The sequence below is a fragment of the Molossus molossus genome, unplaced genomic scaffold, assembly GCF_014108415.1.
Source record: "Molossus molossus isolate mMolMol1 unplaced genomic scaffold, mMolMol1.p scaffold_m16_p_27, whole genome shotgun sequence".
Taxonomy (NCBI): domain Eukaryota; kingdom Metazoa; phylum Chordata; class Mammalia; order Chiroptera; family Molossidae; genus Molossus; species Molossus molossus.
In genome coordinates, this window is record NW_023425363.1 from 2,024,925 (window position 1) to 2,041,443 (window position 16,519).

Genomic DNA, 16,519 nt, shown 5'->3' on the forward strand with positions numbered 1-16,519 from the left:
ATTATGTTTCTGTGAAATTCAAATTGAAATGGGCATCCTGGATTTTATCTGGCAGCCCTGCCTGTAGGAGCCATGCAAGAGAGAAGGTGAGGTCCACACTGCTTCTGGAAGGCTTATCGCTTGATTATGCCTCCCCTCACCCCCAATCCTTGCTAGGGAGCCTCCCTCATGGCCATTCCCCCGTCCTGGGATATTCAGAGCAAGATCCATACCAACCCCACCACCACCCCATAGCCCAGCCCCAAGTGACCCTGGATCTGCACACACCCTTTAGCCATTTCCTCTGGGCTTTCCAGCAGATCAGAGGAAACCAGGCACGGGGCAGGTCACAGATGAGTGAAAAGGGTGATCTCACAGGAAACCAAATGAGCTGCAATTGCTGTCACACTCTGGACTCAGCCTCAGAGAAGCTGGTCCCTTCATTGACTGCCACCTCCTCCATCTCTCTTACCAAACAGCCCCCTGAGTCAGAGAGGTAGGGCTGTCCCCTCCTTGGCTCTTGTCAATCTCCTAAGAAAGATTTCAGATGACTGACAGCAGCACTGAAGCAAAAAGCAAGCACATTTATTAAGAATACACTTGGCATAAAGCACAAGCGGGCAACCCAGCTAGTCTGAGCGCCCCACCCAGTGGGGTTCGATGGGTTTTGTACCCTTCCCCTATAAGTTTCAAATCTCCCCTGCTGGATATTTTGGGTAGCAGACTAGACTTCAAAGTCCCCTTCTACATTGTTGTGGCTTATCTTGGAATGTTTGTACATACATCTGGTCATCTTGTTTGGCAAGTCCTATGATAGCTGACTTCTTTGTTCCATGGATGAGATAAACTCTCCCTTCTTTTCCCCTTCCTCTCTTTCCTGCCCTGGTAGCTATCTTTCCTCCCTAACACCCCCAAGTGATATTTGTCCTTGGGTTTTGCTGGCCCAAATGGCATTATCTGGGTCTTGCTCTCCATTTTCCCAGGCCAGGGAGGAGACATTATTAACCATTTGCTCTCAAGTATCTTTAGTTGGAGAAGATAAAATCTTACAATTCATAAGTTGATTGCAAGCTGCCCAAACTGTTGGCTGTGTTTAATTTTCTTGTCTCGGTTTCCCCATTCCACTTGCCCAGGGATTTTCCTAGCTTTTTGCTATCCTGCTACATCTCTTCAATCTTCATGAATGAGGCCTTGCAGACCTGGGTGATGGATTTTTTTCATTAGATGGGGATACTATCATAGGGACATGATCTGATCTGAATTTTTCAAAACATCACCCTGGCTGCTGAGCAGAGAATAGATTATAGGAGCAAGAGAAGTCAAGAGAATGGTAGGAGGTGACGGCAATAGTCCCGGTGAGAAATTATGGTGGCTGGGATTAGATAGTTGGCAGTAAAAATGGTACTTCTCCTATCTGGTCTTCCCCACTCACTCTGCTCCAGCCACTGTTTCTTTGCTGTTTCTCAAACACACCAGACACACTCCCCACAACAGGGCCTTTGCACTTTTGTTTCCTCTTCCCAGAATGCTATTTCCTCAAATCTCTCCACAGGGCTCATTCCCTCTCTTCCATCAAGTCCTTGCTCCAATGTCACCATCTCTGTCATTCTTCTCTGAGCATCCTATTTAAAATGATAGCCATCCCCCCATCAGCATGTCGCATCTCCTTCCCTGCTTTACTTTTCTGCATGGTGCTCATCACCTTCTCAGACACTGTGTAACAGTGATTTCTCTTGTTGCTTTCCTCCAACCAAAATCTGAGTTCCTCTGGGCAGAGATATGTGTCTGTCTTATTCACTGTGGAATCCCCAGCACCTGGAACAGTGCTGGCACATAGTAGGTGTTCGGTACTGTTGGGTGAACTAACAATTTGGACTTGGGCCCTGCTTTGGAGTTGGAGGTTGGAGGAGAGGTTGAGTTCCAGGTGCCTGGCTGGGATGGAGGTGCCATTTACTAAGAAGGGCCTGGAATGGGGGGAGTTGGTGAGTATAGTCACAGGAATTGGAGGGCCTGTGGGGTATCCACCGGGAGATGTCTGAGGAGCACTTGGCGTTGGATCTGGATCTCGGAGGAGAGGGCTGGGCTGAAGCAGGGTTGACAGTGGTCAGTGCAGATTTGAGGAGAAGGAGCAGAGTGAGGAGAGGGCCCCTGGTCAAGATTCAAGATTCCAACATTCCAGAGAAGGGTCGAAGACATGGAGGAGGGGAAATCAGGAAAGGCATGAGGCCACATGGTTGACATCCATGACGACATTCATCTTGTGTCAGTCTCCCTTGCAGACCTGGGATTGTTCTGAGAACAGAGAGTGATGAGAGTCTCTGTCCTGGGTCCCCAGGCAAGCACAGGCAGGCCTCGGGGATGTTCTGGGAAGGGCCATGTTGCCTCTGTGTTTGCTTAGCTACTGGGAATATAAAGGACCGCAGCGCTGACGGTGGAAGTCCAGGCACTACAACAAGACCTCACCGACCTCCCCACTCAGCTCTGCAGCTGGCCTGGGTGTGCTGGATGATGGGAGCAGGGTGAGCAGAGGCTCTCCAAAAAACCACAGGTGGCCACCCGGCCAGTGTGGCTCAGTGGTTGAGCATCGACCCATGAACTAAGAGGTCACCAGTTGGATTTCCAATCAGGGCACATGCCCAGGTTGTGGGCCTTATCCCCAGTGGAGACACGCAGGAGGCAGCCAATCGATGTTCTCTCATTGATGTTTCCATTCCTCTATCCCTCTCCCTTCCTCTCTCTCTAAAATCAATAAAGAAAAAAATTTTTTTAAAGCAAAAATAGCCCTGGCTGGTTTGGCTCAGCGGTTAGAGCATCGGCCCATGGATCAAAGATTCGTGGGTTCGCCCCGGCCAGTTTGGCTCAGCGGTTAGAGCATCGGCCTGCGGACCAGAGTTCCAGGTTTGGTTCCCGCTAAGGGCACGTACCTCGGTTACAGTTTGTCTCCAACCCTGGTTGGGGTCATGTGGGCGGCAACCACTCGATGTGTCTCTCTCACATGGATGTTTTTCTCTCTCTTTCTCCCTCTCTCCCTCCTGCTCTATCTGAAGATAAAATGCAAAAATGTCTTTGGGTGAGAATTAAAAAAAAAAAAAAAAGAGTCGTGGGTTTGATTCTGGTCAAGGGCACATACCTTGGGTTCAGTCCCTGGCCCTGGTCGGGGTCATACAGGAGGCAGCCAGTCGATGTGTCTCTTTTGCATCAATGTTTCTCTCTCTGCCCAGCCTGTGTGGCTCAGGGGATTGAGCCTCGTCCCATGGACTGAGAGGTCCTGGTTCGATTTCTGATCAGAGCACATGCCCGGGTTTCAGGCTCGATCCCCAGTATGGGCCGTGCAGGAGGCAGCCAATAGATGTATCTCTCTCAAATCGATGTTTCTATCTATCTCTCCCTTCCTCTCTCTCTCTCCCTCCCTCCTACGCTGTCTGAAAATAAATGGAAAAATATCCTCTGGTGAGGATTTTTTTAAAAAATACAAAAAAAAAGAAAAAAGAAATAGAACAATAAAACACAGAGCACCATTTAAAAAAACAAAAACAAATACACAGTTGGCCCCAAGCTGGAGCCATCTGGCCATGAACTCAGCCCACCTGCCCAGGCCTCTAGAAGCCAGGGACAGCCACTTTCTAACAGGTTTCCCGCTGTCCCCTCCACCCAAACCACACTCAACTCACAGGCTGGCCTTAGGGTAGTCCCTCTCCTGTCGGACACTGGCATGCAAATGTTGCTGGCTGGACTGAGCCATGGCGTGGTGAGTGCTGGGAGGCCTGCCTCTGCCACATCCTGTGTCCTGTGGGCAGGTCTGCCCTGCCATCAAGCTGCACTGCCTGGTTGCTGGGTCCCAGGCAGCGCTCCCCTTGAGCCCCTCCCGGCTCCCCAGGTCTGGGAGTTATGAGCTCTGCTTCTGTCTCAGCAGGCCTTGGTCTCTCCAGGTTAAGCACTGCCACCATGGTCCCTTCCTCTTGTCCTCAGGGGGTGAAGGCTGTCTTGGTCACTGTGTGCCGAGGCAAAAACAGACCAAGTAGAAGCAGTGGAGGAGGGGAGAAAAGGGGTGTGTGTTCCAGAGTGTATGTCCCAACAGTTTGTGTATCTGTATGTGTCCCTGTGTGTTGTTCCTGTGTGCGTGCATGTGCCCGTGTACACACCCAGGCAAACCTCTGTGCATGTTTGTGCAAATCTGTATGTGAAAATATTGTGCATGTGTGTGCACAGCAATGCCCCTGTATTGCGTGCACTCCTGTGTGGGTGCAAGCACGTCCTTGTTTCTGTGACCTGAGTGGACTGTGTGCCTGTGAGCACTGTGATGTGACTGTGCCAGTGGGCAGGCATGTCATGGCATCACTGTCTGTGGCCTGGTGGGCTAGCAGGGCTGGGTGGAGAACAGAGGGGCAGGCTGAAGCTGCCAGCCAGTACCTGCCTCACCCACCCCTGGCCATACTGCTTGTCACCTGGGAGACAACTAGGCTCTGGACCGAGTGAAGCCTTGGCACCTGCCACCTTTTGGAAAGAGCATGGGAGCCCCCAGGGCTGAGAGAGATGAGGAGAGTGTACTGGGGAGAAGATGGACCCTAGGTTGGGGAATCTGCCCTCCCCCTCAACTCCCACTAGCTGCCAGCCTTCAGGGTCTCCTAGAAGGGGATCACCCATCTTAGTCTTGGGCACTAGGGCACCTCCCACCTGCTCTCTTGACCAATAGTTCAGGCTTTGCCTTTTACCTGTGAGCGACCTACTCAGTCTTTTCTTCACTTATTCCTTCCTCACAAACCCTGATTTGGGGGACAATGCCTACCCAGGCACTTTATTTCTGGGCCTCCCTTGCAGCTGGTGGTGGCCATGTGACATAGTCCTAGGGAGATGTAACTGCATGTCTTTGGTTTGCTCCCGTGATGATAGAGGACAGATATAGCACCTTGTCCTTCTCCCTCCTCGATCATGCCTGGAGCATGAATGTGATGGCTGGAGTACCGCAGCCATCTTGCACCCCTGAGTTAAGAAAGACCAAATGTCAGCCCTGGCCGATTTGGCTCAGCGGTTAAAGTGTCGGCCTGCGGTCCAGAGAGACCTGGGTTCAGTTCCCACTAAGGGCACGTACCTCGGTTGCAGTTTGTCCCCGGCCCTGGTTGGTCGTGCGGGTGGCAACCACTCGATGTGTCCCTTTCACATCAATGTTTCTCTCTCTCTCTCCCTCCTCACTCTATCTGAACAAAAAATGGAAAAATGTCCATGGGTGAGGATAAAAAAAAAAAAAAAAAGAAAGACAAAATGTCATTAGGATGATGGCAAAGCAGAAAGACAGAGCCTTAGTCCCTGACGAGCATTACTGAGCAGCTGAACCAAGATCAACAAAGTCCTTTGGATTTCTTATGAGAGAAAAATAAACTTTCATGTGTTTAAGCTATGGTTGGTAGGTTTCTGTTACTTGCAGCCCGATGCAGTCTTAACTGATCATTCCAGGTTAAGGACAGGGAGATGTCGCCCTGGCTTGCCATACTCCCCCACTCCACTGCTCCCTCCAGCCTGCTGAGTCTGCCCACTCCCAGCCCCTGCCATTTGTGTGTTTGATAGCAGGACCCAAGTTCAAATGAGGCCTAGAACCAGTTATAATTTAGACCAACTCCCTATTTCAGTCTTGGGGAGACTCCTTCCTGCATGACGGGGCAATAGATCACTACCCTCATTTCCCAGAAGAGCAGATTTAGAGAGGACTGAGGCTTACCCAAGCTGAGGGGATCACAACTCAGTCCTCATCTGTGTGGTGAGTTCTTGTTGCCAAACTCTCCTTGCCAATCTGTTACACTGGTGCCTAAAATGCCCCCACTGAGAACAGGCAGGGTCTTTGGCAGATTCCTTTGTTAAACGGGCCCCCTTCTTGGGAGGGAGCATCCTGTCTGCTGTGTCCATAGGCCACCCTGTCCAGTAGGTGGCACCAAGAGCAGGAGTGGGTGGGCCAGTTGAGGAAGGGGGGGCACACTGCCCTCTGCAGACTGACAGTGGCTTGCCCAGCAGGAGTGGACCCCCAGAAGCCAGCGAGCAGGTAGAGCAGGTCATTGTCCTCGGCAGAAGTGGGTGCAAGCCACGGGCTTTCCCCTGCCCAGATGCCCTGCCACTCACGGAACAGACTCTCACGCTGGCCGCCTGTGTCAGAGGAGTGTCTTCATGTTCAGTTCGGGAACTGCATACAAGGAGTGCTGGAGGCAGAGGCAGCCCACCCCACACCCATACTTTGTGGCCTTGTGTCTGTCACTCTCCCCCTCCCAAAGAACCCATTTTCTCAGCTGTAAACCATGACAGCGACTACTCGAGGCCTCCAGGTCGTGGGGAGTCCATGTGGGTAATGGTAGCTGGTCCAGCACTCCTGAAGGGCAGGCCCTGTGCCGGGTGCTTTCCTAGCTATCCTTTCTCGAATTCATAAAACAGCCCAACCAGCAAGGTCTGGCTCATCAAGACCTCCGGGGCTTGGCTCAGAGATGGGGATCACCATGTGATAGGAAGTGACTAAACGATACTTAAAACATCTGCTACTGAGCTCATCACCTGCCGCCCAACCTGGTTCTCTTCCAGGGTCCCCATCTTGGTGACATCTCCACTATCTACCCCAAAACTGATACCATCAACACCTCCTGCACTTACCTCCCTCCACATACCTCTTTCAAGGATCCATGCTCTGTATTCCTCTTGCCACTGCTCAGTCCAGACCCCCATTAGGGCTGTCATCTGGACTGTCACAGTAATCTCTTCCTTGCCTCCAGCCATTCCCCCTAAAGTACACCCTCCATGCTATTTGCCGAAAATATTTTTCAGGAAGGCAACTCTGAAGGGTGTTTCCCTACTCAAAAATCTTCAGAGGCTCCCAGGAGCCCACGGCGCCAGGCAGAATGTTTGTTTGTTTGTTTGAATTCTCACCCGAGGATATTTTCCCATTTATCATCAGATATAGTGGGAGGAAGAGAGAGAGAGAGAGAGAGAGAGAGAGAGAGAGAGAGAGAGAGAGAGAGAGAGAGAAGCATAGACCTGAGAGGGACACATTGACTGGCTGCCTCCCGCAAGACTTCGACCAGGGCCAGGGACAAACCGAAACCAAAGTACAAGCCCTTGGCAGGAATTGAACCTGCGACTCATTGGCCCGCAGGCCAACGCTCTAACTGCTGAGCCACACCAGCCAGGCAGCATATTTGTATATAATAAATGCGATAGTCCTCATTCTCACAAAGAAAAGAAATATGCGCTCGCTCTCTCTCTCTCTCTCTCTCTCTCTCTCTCTCTCTCCCCCTCTTCCTCTCTTTCAACATACCTCCTCTCAGCCTCCTTTGTTTCCCCAGTTCTTACAATATGTAGCACACAGTGGTGCAAGTACAATGATAAATGGCATCCAACACCTGGACTGTGCTGGGGAGGCCAGTAGGCAGGGGTCAAGCATGTGGTGACCTGCAGAGCCCGTGCCCTTCCAGCGGTGGGGTGCTGCTCAGGTACAATTCATTACTGTCATATGGGAATGGAAGTCTGATGTTGACAGACCTTTCCCTTTTCTGAAAGAAACCAGAATTCAATATTTATTTTAGATATCTCCCCATTTTTAACCTAGGTAAAAAAATTCCAAGCTTTATAAAGCATTGTGTGAATCATTCCCTTACATTCCTGGTGGGAGTCTAAATTGGTACTATTTCTAAGGACTGAAATTTGACACTGTTAAAATTACAAATGCAATATTCTTTAACTTGGCACTCCCACTTCTGGGCATTCACCCTACACATACAGTTGCAGTGTGCAAAATTGTGCATTCAAGATCATTTTATTGCAGCACTGTTCGCAAGAACAAAAAATTTGAGCTAATCTAAATGTCTACCTATATGGTGTTGGTTAGATTATACTAACAAAGGGATACCATGCAACTGTAAAAAAGAATAAGGTGATTTCTTAGTTTTAACATCAAAAGCACAAGTGACAAATATAAAATAAAATGACATTCATTGCAATTAAAAACTTTGTGCTTCAAATGATACCATCAAGAAAGTGAAAAGACAACCCACAGTATGGGAATAAATATTTGTAAATCATATATTTGATAATGGGCTTATAACCAGAATATATGAAGAACGCTTACAACTCAACAATAAAAAGGCAAACAATGCAATAAAAAATGAAGAAAGGATTTGAATAGACATTTCCCAAAAGAAGATAAATGGCCAATAAGCACATGAAAAGATGTTCAACATCATCAGTCATTAGGAAAATGTCAACAAAACCAAAAAGACATACCACTTCACACCCACTAGGATGGCTATAACTGAAAAAAATAAAAGGAAAATAACAATTGTTGGTGAGGATGTGGAGAAATCACAATCCTTGAACACTGATTGCTGGGCAGGTAGTAAATGGTGCAGCCACTGGAAAACAGTTTGGCAGTTACTCAAAAATTAAACATAAAGTTTATCATATTATTCAGCAATCCCACTCTTAGGTATGTATCCAATAAAAACATGTCCACACAAAAACTTGTACATGAATGCTCACAGCATTGTTATTCTTAATAGCCAAAAGGTAGAAACAACCTAAATGTCCATCATGAAATGTGGTATACCCAAACAATGTTAATATATTGGGTCTTAAATAGGAATAAAGCTGGTACATGCTATAAGGATGAACCTTGAAAATATTATGCTAAGTGAACGAAGTAAGACATATTGTAAGAGTCCATTTATATGGAATGTCCAGAATAGGCAAATCCACAGAGACAGGAAGTACACCAGTGGTTGCCAGGGGCTGAGTGAGGGGAAATAAGGAGTGATTATGAATGGGTTTCTTTTTTGGGATGATAAAAATATCTTAAAATTAGGTAGTGGTGATGGTTACACAACTCTGTCAACATACTTAAAAACACTGAATTATACACTATTGAAGTTTTAGAGTATGTGAATTATATCTCAAAACAGCTGTTATTAAAAAAAAGTGAGACCTCTCTGGTTATTGATACTTACTGATCTTCAGGAAAACTATATGCTACCTTGTGTATATTAAAGGGGAGGTGGATAAGAATGTGTGTTTGTATTTGTTTGTGTTGATTTGTATTGGTTGTTTCTTACTTCCAGTAAGAAATGATAAAAGTGGCCACCTGGGGTGGGACCAAGATTTTCCACTTAAACTTTGTGAACCATGTGAAACAGAATTTTGTTAAAGAAATGGTAAGTTGTGTCAAATGCAGCAGAGCTCAGGAAGTTGATGACTGAAGACTGTCCACAGGACCTGAACACAGTTAAGTAATTGATGACTTTTCCAGGACAGTCAAGGCCTAGCAGGGGTAGAGCAAAGCAGCTCATGATGGATGAAAAGTGAGAACCAGGAAGTTTTTGCCAGAGAATGTTGAAGTCCGTAACTTGTATACTCAGCCTAGTCGAAATATTTATAGAGAAGAATTTAAAGGACACAGTTTTTAGTTTCTTCTGATATTTTGTTTTATTCCTGGATCAGACAGAACCATCACACAGCTGTCCACTTTGTTCCCTGAAAGATGTGCTTGTGTGTCTTTTTGTATGCCCTGTACTTACACTGGAGGACACCACGGGCCTTGTATTGCACATACTTATTTCACAGTTGGGGAAGATAGTCTACTGTATCACTTAAAGAAAAGCCATTCAAAAAAAATGTTTTCAGACCTCAGTGACAGAAAACGAGCATGTTTTCTTTATTTATGTTCAATCATGTAACAGATAACTTGGCTTTTTGTTATGCTGTCAGGATAATCGGGAACAAATTTTGTGGTTCAACCTTAACTCAGGAGGCCCTTATGACCTTTATGCATCTACATGCTATATAGCTATTTGATCTAATACTATACTGATGAATACTACTAAATATATTTTTCCTGATGTTGAGTTTTTTAAAATGTAGTTCCTACCACAATGTATGGATCCCAATAAAACTTAAAATTCAGTGCAAAAATAAAAGTATGGAAAAGAGTTAACAAAAACTATCACTGCAAAAACAGGTCTTCTGAAGGGCTGGTAATTTGTTTTTTGTTTTCCATCTGAATTCAATACAATGGCGTATTAAGTTTGTGATAATTAGTGGAACGTTCTGTATGCATGTTTTAGGTAAAAGTAAAAACCAAAAACACAATAATGGGGAATATAAACAAACTTTTTTTAAGTGTATAGCTCACCAGAATTCACTTCGGCTCGGACCCGCTCTTCACCACCAGTCTGCGCGGTGAGGGATAAACCCGCCCTGGGCACTCACACTAACTGCGAGGCCCCCCGACCGGTCCCTGTTCAGGGCAAAGAACCACAGAGCCTGCGTTCTCGCCTGCCACACCCTCAGTCCACCTGTCTCCCCACCCTTCCTCCTCTCTCCACTCGGTGCGACACAGCCATCTCTGGGTTCCCGACCCCAGAGCCTCCCGCACAGCCCGCGCCGAGCGCCCGCCGAGCGGCCCCTGCGCTCGCGCCGCCCCCGCGCCGCCCCGCGTGCCCCGCACCGAGCCTCGGAGGCCGGTGCTTGCTGCAGTCGGCCCTCGTTCGTCGCGGTGAGGGAGGTCCAGATTCTACCCGGGTAAATGAACTTCTGCAAAGTAGAATTCTTTATTTATATGTAAACATTCGCTGTACGAACGAAAACTTCGGGCGGCGGAGTGGCTCGGGGTCCCTGGCTTCCAAGGCTGGCTGCCCCTGGGCTCGGGTGACGCGAGGGCACCTCGGGGGGCCAGAGGCTCCTCGGCCCTGCCCGCCACCCCGCCGCCCCGCCACCCCGCCGCCGCCCGAAGGCCCGCGCTCGTGGGACAGAGCCACACACGGGGAGCGCTGGGGGCCGAGGAATAGCAAGCTGAGGCCCAGAGACGCCGGAAACCGTGGGGGGGGACCAGCCACCGGAAGTCAGTGGCGGCTTCTGGCTGGACGCTCTAGAATCCCGGAGGACCGGGAACTGCGTTTGAACATGATGGACTACCCTCCATCGGGGATGATATGTCCCGAGTCGGCCTCCTGAGACCCATAGGGAAAATGGTGGGACACCATCCCCCGAGCGCCGGGAGCTGATAAAGGAAGAGGGACCTAAATTAAGAGGGGGATTTCGAGAACCGGCCGCCAGGGGAAGTTCCAGGTGTCTCAGCCCCTCGGGGGTCCCAACGCTAGCTGCGAACGGCCGGCGACTAGGGTTAGTCTGAGCCGGAGCACGCAGGGGGGCGTGGCCTTCCATTCAAGTGGTGCCTGGGGCTACCAGTGCGCATGCGTTGGAGAACTACCCTTGGTCCCGAGCACACCCCTACCGACAGCCGAGCGCACTTTGGGCGGCTCCCGCCGGAGAGCTGGACAGCTGCGCGCGCGGGAAGGGGGGGGTGGGCAGAGGCGTAGCTTCCTCGGTAGTGGTCTCGGATTGGGCGAAACAAGCAGAGGGGTGGGAACCTCCGCAGAAACCTCCCAGCGATTGGTCAGAGGCTGGAGGAACGTGGTCTTGGGAGGCGGGGCGGAGGAGGGACCCGCGGGATACAGCACGACGTTGAGGAGGTGGCGGCGGCCTTGAACGAGTGAGCCAGCGACTGTCGGTGTCCCCCTCCTTTGGGACGGGAGGCCGGGGAGTCCCGGGGACCTCCGAAAGCCCCGAGGAAGCTCGGGTGGGCGCGATTCGGTGAGTGTAGACCGAGGAAAGCGAAGTGCCCCGCCCCTCCCTTTCTTCCTGGACCGCGCCTTGTGGCACCTCCCCCACCTCCGACCCTGCGTTCCACTCGGACCTGAGCCCTGGGCTCCGAGTCCCGGGTGTGGGACGTCCACTCCGTGCCAGCCACTCTCTTTTGTCTCCTACCCGGTCTCCATCGGCTGAGGGAACTTAGAAATTCCCTGGTCCTGCTCCCCAGCCTCACAGCGGGGAAACTGAGGTCCGTGGCGGGGCGGGCCCCTCCTCACCAGCGTATCCACACAGCCGCCATGGCCGAGCCCCTGAAGGAGGAAGACGGCGAGGACGGCTCTGGGGAGCCCCCCGGGCCAGTGAAGGTGGAACCCGCCAACACCGCTGCCTCTGTAGCAGCCAAGAACCTGGCCCTGCTTAAAGCCCGCTCCTTCGATGTGACCTTTGACGTGGGGGACGAGTACGAGATCATCGAGACCATAGGCAACGGAGCCTACGGTGTGGTGTCCTCTGCACGCCGTCGTCTCACCGGTGAGCTTCACTGTGGTGTACCGCTCACACATGTGAGAAAGCTGCCCCATCTCAAACAGCCGGGAAGGAAGGCTGGGATGCAAATTCTGGTTTGTCAACAAACATTGGTTATGTGCCATCTGGGTGCCAGGCTCTGTGTTGGGGACAGTTCTCAGAAACTATGGCATGGTGGTTTTGCCAGCACATCAGCCTACTTCCTCCTTAGAAAAATGACAATCCCAATTAGACCAGACTGGAGATCCTGTCCTGGGTTTCTAAAAGAGAAATGTGTTCTGGAGCTGAGACTGGTGCAAGGAATTGGTGGTGGGATGAATGAGGTCTGAGATGTAGAGAGTGGTTGGGAGCACAGGCATTACAGAGTCTAGACCTTACCACTAACTAATCATGCAACCCTCCAAAAATTACTGAGACAGGATTTCCTCACCTCTAACTTTCAGCTGTTAGTCCCTGTCTCAGAAGATAGATATGAAGGGAAAATCTGATAATGTCTATAAAGTGCTTAGCACAGGGCTTGGCATTAGCAGGTACTCAGTATGTAGTAGCTGTTATTCAGTATATGGTAGGTGGTATTTGCATCCTAGATGAGAGGTGTTGAATGGGGCTTTGTGCCACTCTGCAGCTGCCCCAAGGTACCTTATAGTATTTGTCTTTTCTCTGCTCCCCAGGCCAGCAGGTGGCCATTAAGAAGATCCCGAATGCTTTTGATGTGGTGACTAATGCCAAGCGGACCCTCAGGGAGCTAAAGATCCTCAAACACTTCAAGCATGACAACATCATTGCCATCAAGGACATCCTGAGGCCCACTGTGCCCTATGGCGAATTCAAATCTGTGTAAGGAGTGGGGTTGGGAGCGGGAGGCAGAATTGGGACCTTTTCTGAAGGCTGGGACTGTATTGCCAAAGTTCTGGAAGGACAGCTGAATCTAGTGTAAGGAAAATCCCACAGTTCCAGCACCACTGGTTCCCCTAGGACTCTGCCAGGGACAACTGTGATTCCTCAAGAAGGGTACAAGTGTTAGAATTTTAGAGAATCTCAGTAATATAGGATGGTAAACATAGGACACTCATATTATAACCACATCCTCCTTTTCCCATAGCAGACATTACTAATCAATCACAAAACACTTTCCTACAGAAAATGGACAAGATACCACAGTTTTCATCATAGCCTTTCAAGCAGTCACTACCAAACAATGGAGATGACTTCCAAACTAAACCTATTGGCCAGCCCTGGTTTAGTCCAACCTCTTTTCTCTGATGAGGAAATAGATCTGGAGAGAAAAGGGATTTAACTTCACTTAAGTTCATGGAAAAGTTGTAGAGACTCTAGAATCTTCATACCATGCAGTTGACCCCCTACAGAATCTGAGGGTAAGGCCATTATGCGTCTGGAGTCAGGAGGGGCATGGTGAGGTTGGGACTGGAGTGTGGGCAAGACAGCCCACGCCTCTCTCCCCTGTCCCTTCTAGTTATGTGGTCCTGGATCTGATGGAGAGCGACCTGCACCAGATCATCCATTCCTCGCAGCCTCTCACACTGGAGCACGTGCGCTACTTTCTGTACCAGCTGCTACGGGGCCTCAAGTACATGCACTCAGCTCAGGTCATCCACCGTGACCTCAAGCCCTCTAACTTGTTGGTGAATGAAAACTGTGAGCTCAAGATCGGTGACTTTGGCATGGCACGGGGCCTGTGCACCTCACCTGCTGAGCATCAGTACTTCATGACCGAATATGTGGCCACACGCTGGTACCGTGCCCCTGAGCTCATGCTTTCACTGCATGAGTATACGCAGGCGATTGACCTGTGGTCTGTGGGCTGCATCTTTGGTGAGATGCTGGCCAGGCGCCAGCTCTTCCCAGGCAAAAACTATGTGCATCAGTTGCAGCTGATCATGATGGTGTTGGGTACCCCATCGCCAGCTGTGATTCAGGCTGTGGGGGCCGAAAGGGTACGGGCATATATCCAGAGTCTGCCACCACGCCAGCCTGTGCCCTGGGAGACAGTGTACCCAGGTGCTGACCGCCAGGCCCTCTCACTGCTGGGGCGAATGCTGCGTTTTGAGCCTAGTGCCCGCATCTCAGCAGCTGCTGCCCTTCGCCACCCCTTCCTGGCCAAGTACCATGACCCTGATGATGAGCCTGACTGTGCCCCACCCTTTGACTTTGCCTTTGACCGAGAAGCTCTCACCCGGGAGCGGATTAAGGAGGCCATTGTGGCTGAGATTGAGGACTTTCATGCACGGCGTGAGGGCATCCGCCAACAGATACGCTTCCAGCCTTCTCTCCAGCCTGTGGCCAGTGAGCCTAGCTGCCCTGACATTGAGATGCCCAGTTCCTGGGCTCCCAGTGGGGACTGTGCCATGGAGTCACCTCCGCCAGCCCCATTGCCGTGCCCTGGCCCTGCACCCGACACCATTGATATGACCTTGCAGCCACCCCTCTCCTTGGCCAGTGAACCAGCCCCTCCAAAGAGGGAGGGTGCCATCTCAGACAACACCAAGGCGGCCCTCAAAGCTGCCCTGCTCAAGTCCTTACGGAGCCGGCTCAGAGGTGCCTTACAGAAGCAGCTGCTGACTGGGGAATAGGGTGGCAGAAGAGGGACCCTGGGCTTAGACAGGGTCACAGGCTCTTACCTTTCCCCTGTCCAACTTCCCTGTAGATGGCCCCAGTGCCCCCTTAGAAGCGCCTGAGCCTCGGAAGCCAGTGACAGCCCAGGAGCGCCAGCGGGAGAGGGAAGAGAAGCGGCGGAGGCGGCAGGAGCGAGCAAAGGAGCGGGAAAAGCGGCGGCAGGAGCGGGAGCGCAAGGAACGAGGGACTGGGGCCTCTGGGGGCCCCTCCACCGATCCCCTGGCTGGACTGGTGCTCAGTGACAATGATCGCAGCCTGCTGGAGCGCTGGACTCGCATGGCCCAGCCCCCAGCCCCCACCCCTGTACCAGCCCATGCCACAGTAACAAAACCTCCTTCAGCCCAGCCCACCAGTCCTGCTGGCCCTGTAGCCCAACCCACTGGACCACCACTGCAGCCTGCAGGCTCCACCCCTGGTCCTGCACCACAGCCTGCCTGCCCACCCCCTGGCCCTGCTGGCCCACCTGGGCCTGTCCCTGGCCACGCTCCACTCCAGACCACCACCACTTCCAGCCTCCTGGGCCCCCAGTCGCTTGTGCCACCCCCTGGGATACCTGGTTCCAGCACCCTGGGTATTCTGCCTTACTTCCCATCTGGCCCACCCCCTCCAGATCCCAGGGGGCCCCCTCAGCCCTCCACCTCAGAGTCACCTGATGTCAACCTGGTGACCCAGCAGCTGTCCAAGTCTCAGGTGAGAGGAGAAGCCCAGGCTGTGAGGACACCTAGATCTGGGCCCAGGGAAAAATGGATTTGGGAAGTCCTTGCAGTTTGGTGGTGTGTCTTGTTCCATGAAAACTGAGCAGCAGATAGTGCATTTTCTCTGAACTTCTGCCCTTGCTCATGGAAGGACCTTAGCGCTGGGGACCAGGTTGCTGAGAGAACAGGGAGGCTTCCTGGGAAGCGCCTGACCTCGCAGTGATCGTTGAGGCTGGCGCTGTCCCCACAGGTATCCGGGCAGAGCCTTGAGTGGGATCAGTATAGGGGTTCCTGCAGACCTCATTCTGCTCTGGTGGTGCCTGCATTCTGACCTGCCATTATGCCCTACAGGTGGAGGACCCTTTGCCCCCAGTGTTCTCGGGCACTCCAAAGGGCAGTGGGGCTGGTTATGGTGTTGGCTTTGACCTGGAGGAATTCCTAAACCAGTCTTTTGACATGGGCGTGGCTGATGGGCCACAGGATGGGTAAGTTGGCTGGACCTAACTTCTAGAATGAACTATGGGTTCCTGGTGCAGGAGGAGCTTGCCTCAGCTAACAACTCTCCCTGCTTCCCTTTCCCCTGCAGTCAGACAGACTCAGCCTCACTCTCAGCCTCCCTGCTTGCGGACTGGCTCGAGGGCCATGGCATGAACCCTTCGGACATTGAGTCTCTGCAGCGTGAAATCCAGATGGATTCCCCGATGCTGCTGGCTGACCTGCCTGACCTCCAGGAGCCCTGAGGCCCATAGCCTGTGCCTTGGTGCCAGGGGAAGATCCAGCTTCAAGGCCTACAGGAGCATTCTCAAGGGCTGGAACCTCTGGCCCAGCAGGGGGAGCTTGGCTTGGGATTATTCTACAGGTTCATCTCAGACCCACCCTGCAGCCTTAAGTAGCCACCTGAGCCACCACCGAGCAGTGACAGGATCAGAAAACCCCTATTCCCCGGGTGATCCTTTTCAGTATTATATTTTTATTGTGTAATTTTATTATTAGTCGTTCTTTTTGCCATCGAAATGAGGCCTGTGAAATAATAAGGTTCCCTCTAGCACCTAATTCCAGGTATCTTTTCCAGAGTG

The 16,519-nt window shown here is 51.3% G+C and overlaps 1 protein-coding gene across 1 annotated transcript; it reads left to right on the forward strand.

The window, feature by feature from the left end:
- Positions 1-11,461: 11,461 nt before the first annotated feature.
- On the forward strand, positions 11,462-16,494 carry MAPK7 (mitogen-activated protein kinase 7). Its single transcript, XM_036278370.1, has 7 exons — positions 11,462-11,592; positions 11,884-12,120; positions 12,786-12,951; positions 13,589-14,670; positions 14,780-15,438; positions 15,795-15,928; positions 16,030-16,494. The coding sequence occupies exons 2-7, from the start codon at positions 11,889-11,891 to the stop codon at positions 16,181-16,183; spliced, it is 2,427 nt and encodes an 808-aa protein (XP_036134263.1). The 5' UTR covers positions 11,462-11,592; positions 11,884-11,888; the 3' UTR covers positions 16,184-16,494.
- Positions 16,495-16,519: the final 25 nt, after the last annotated feature.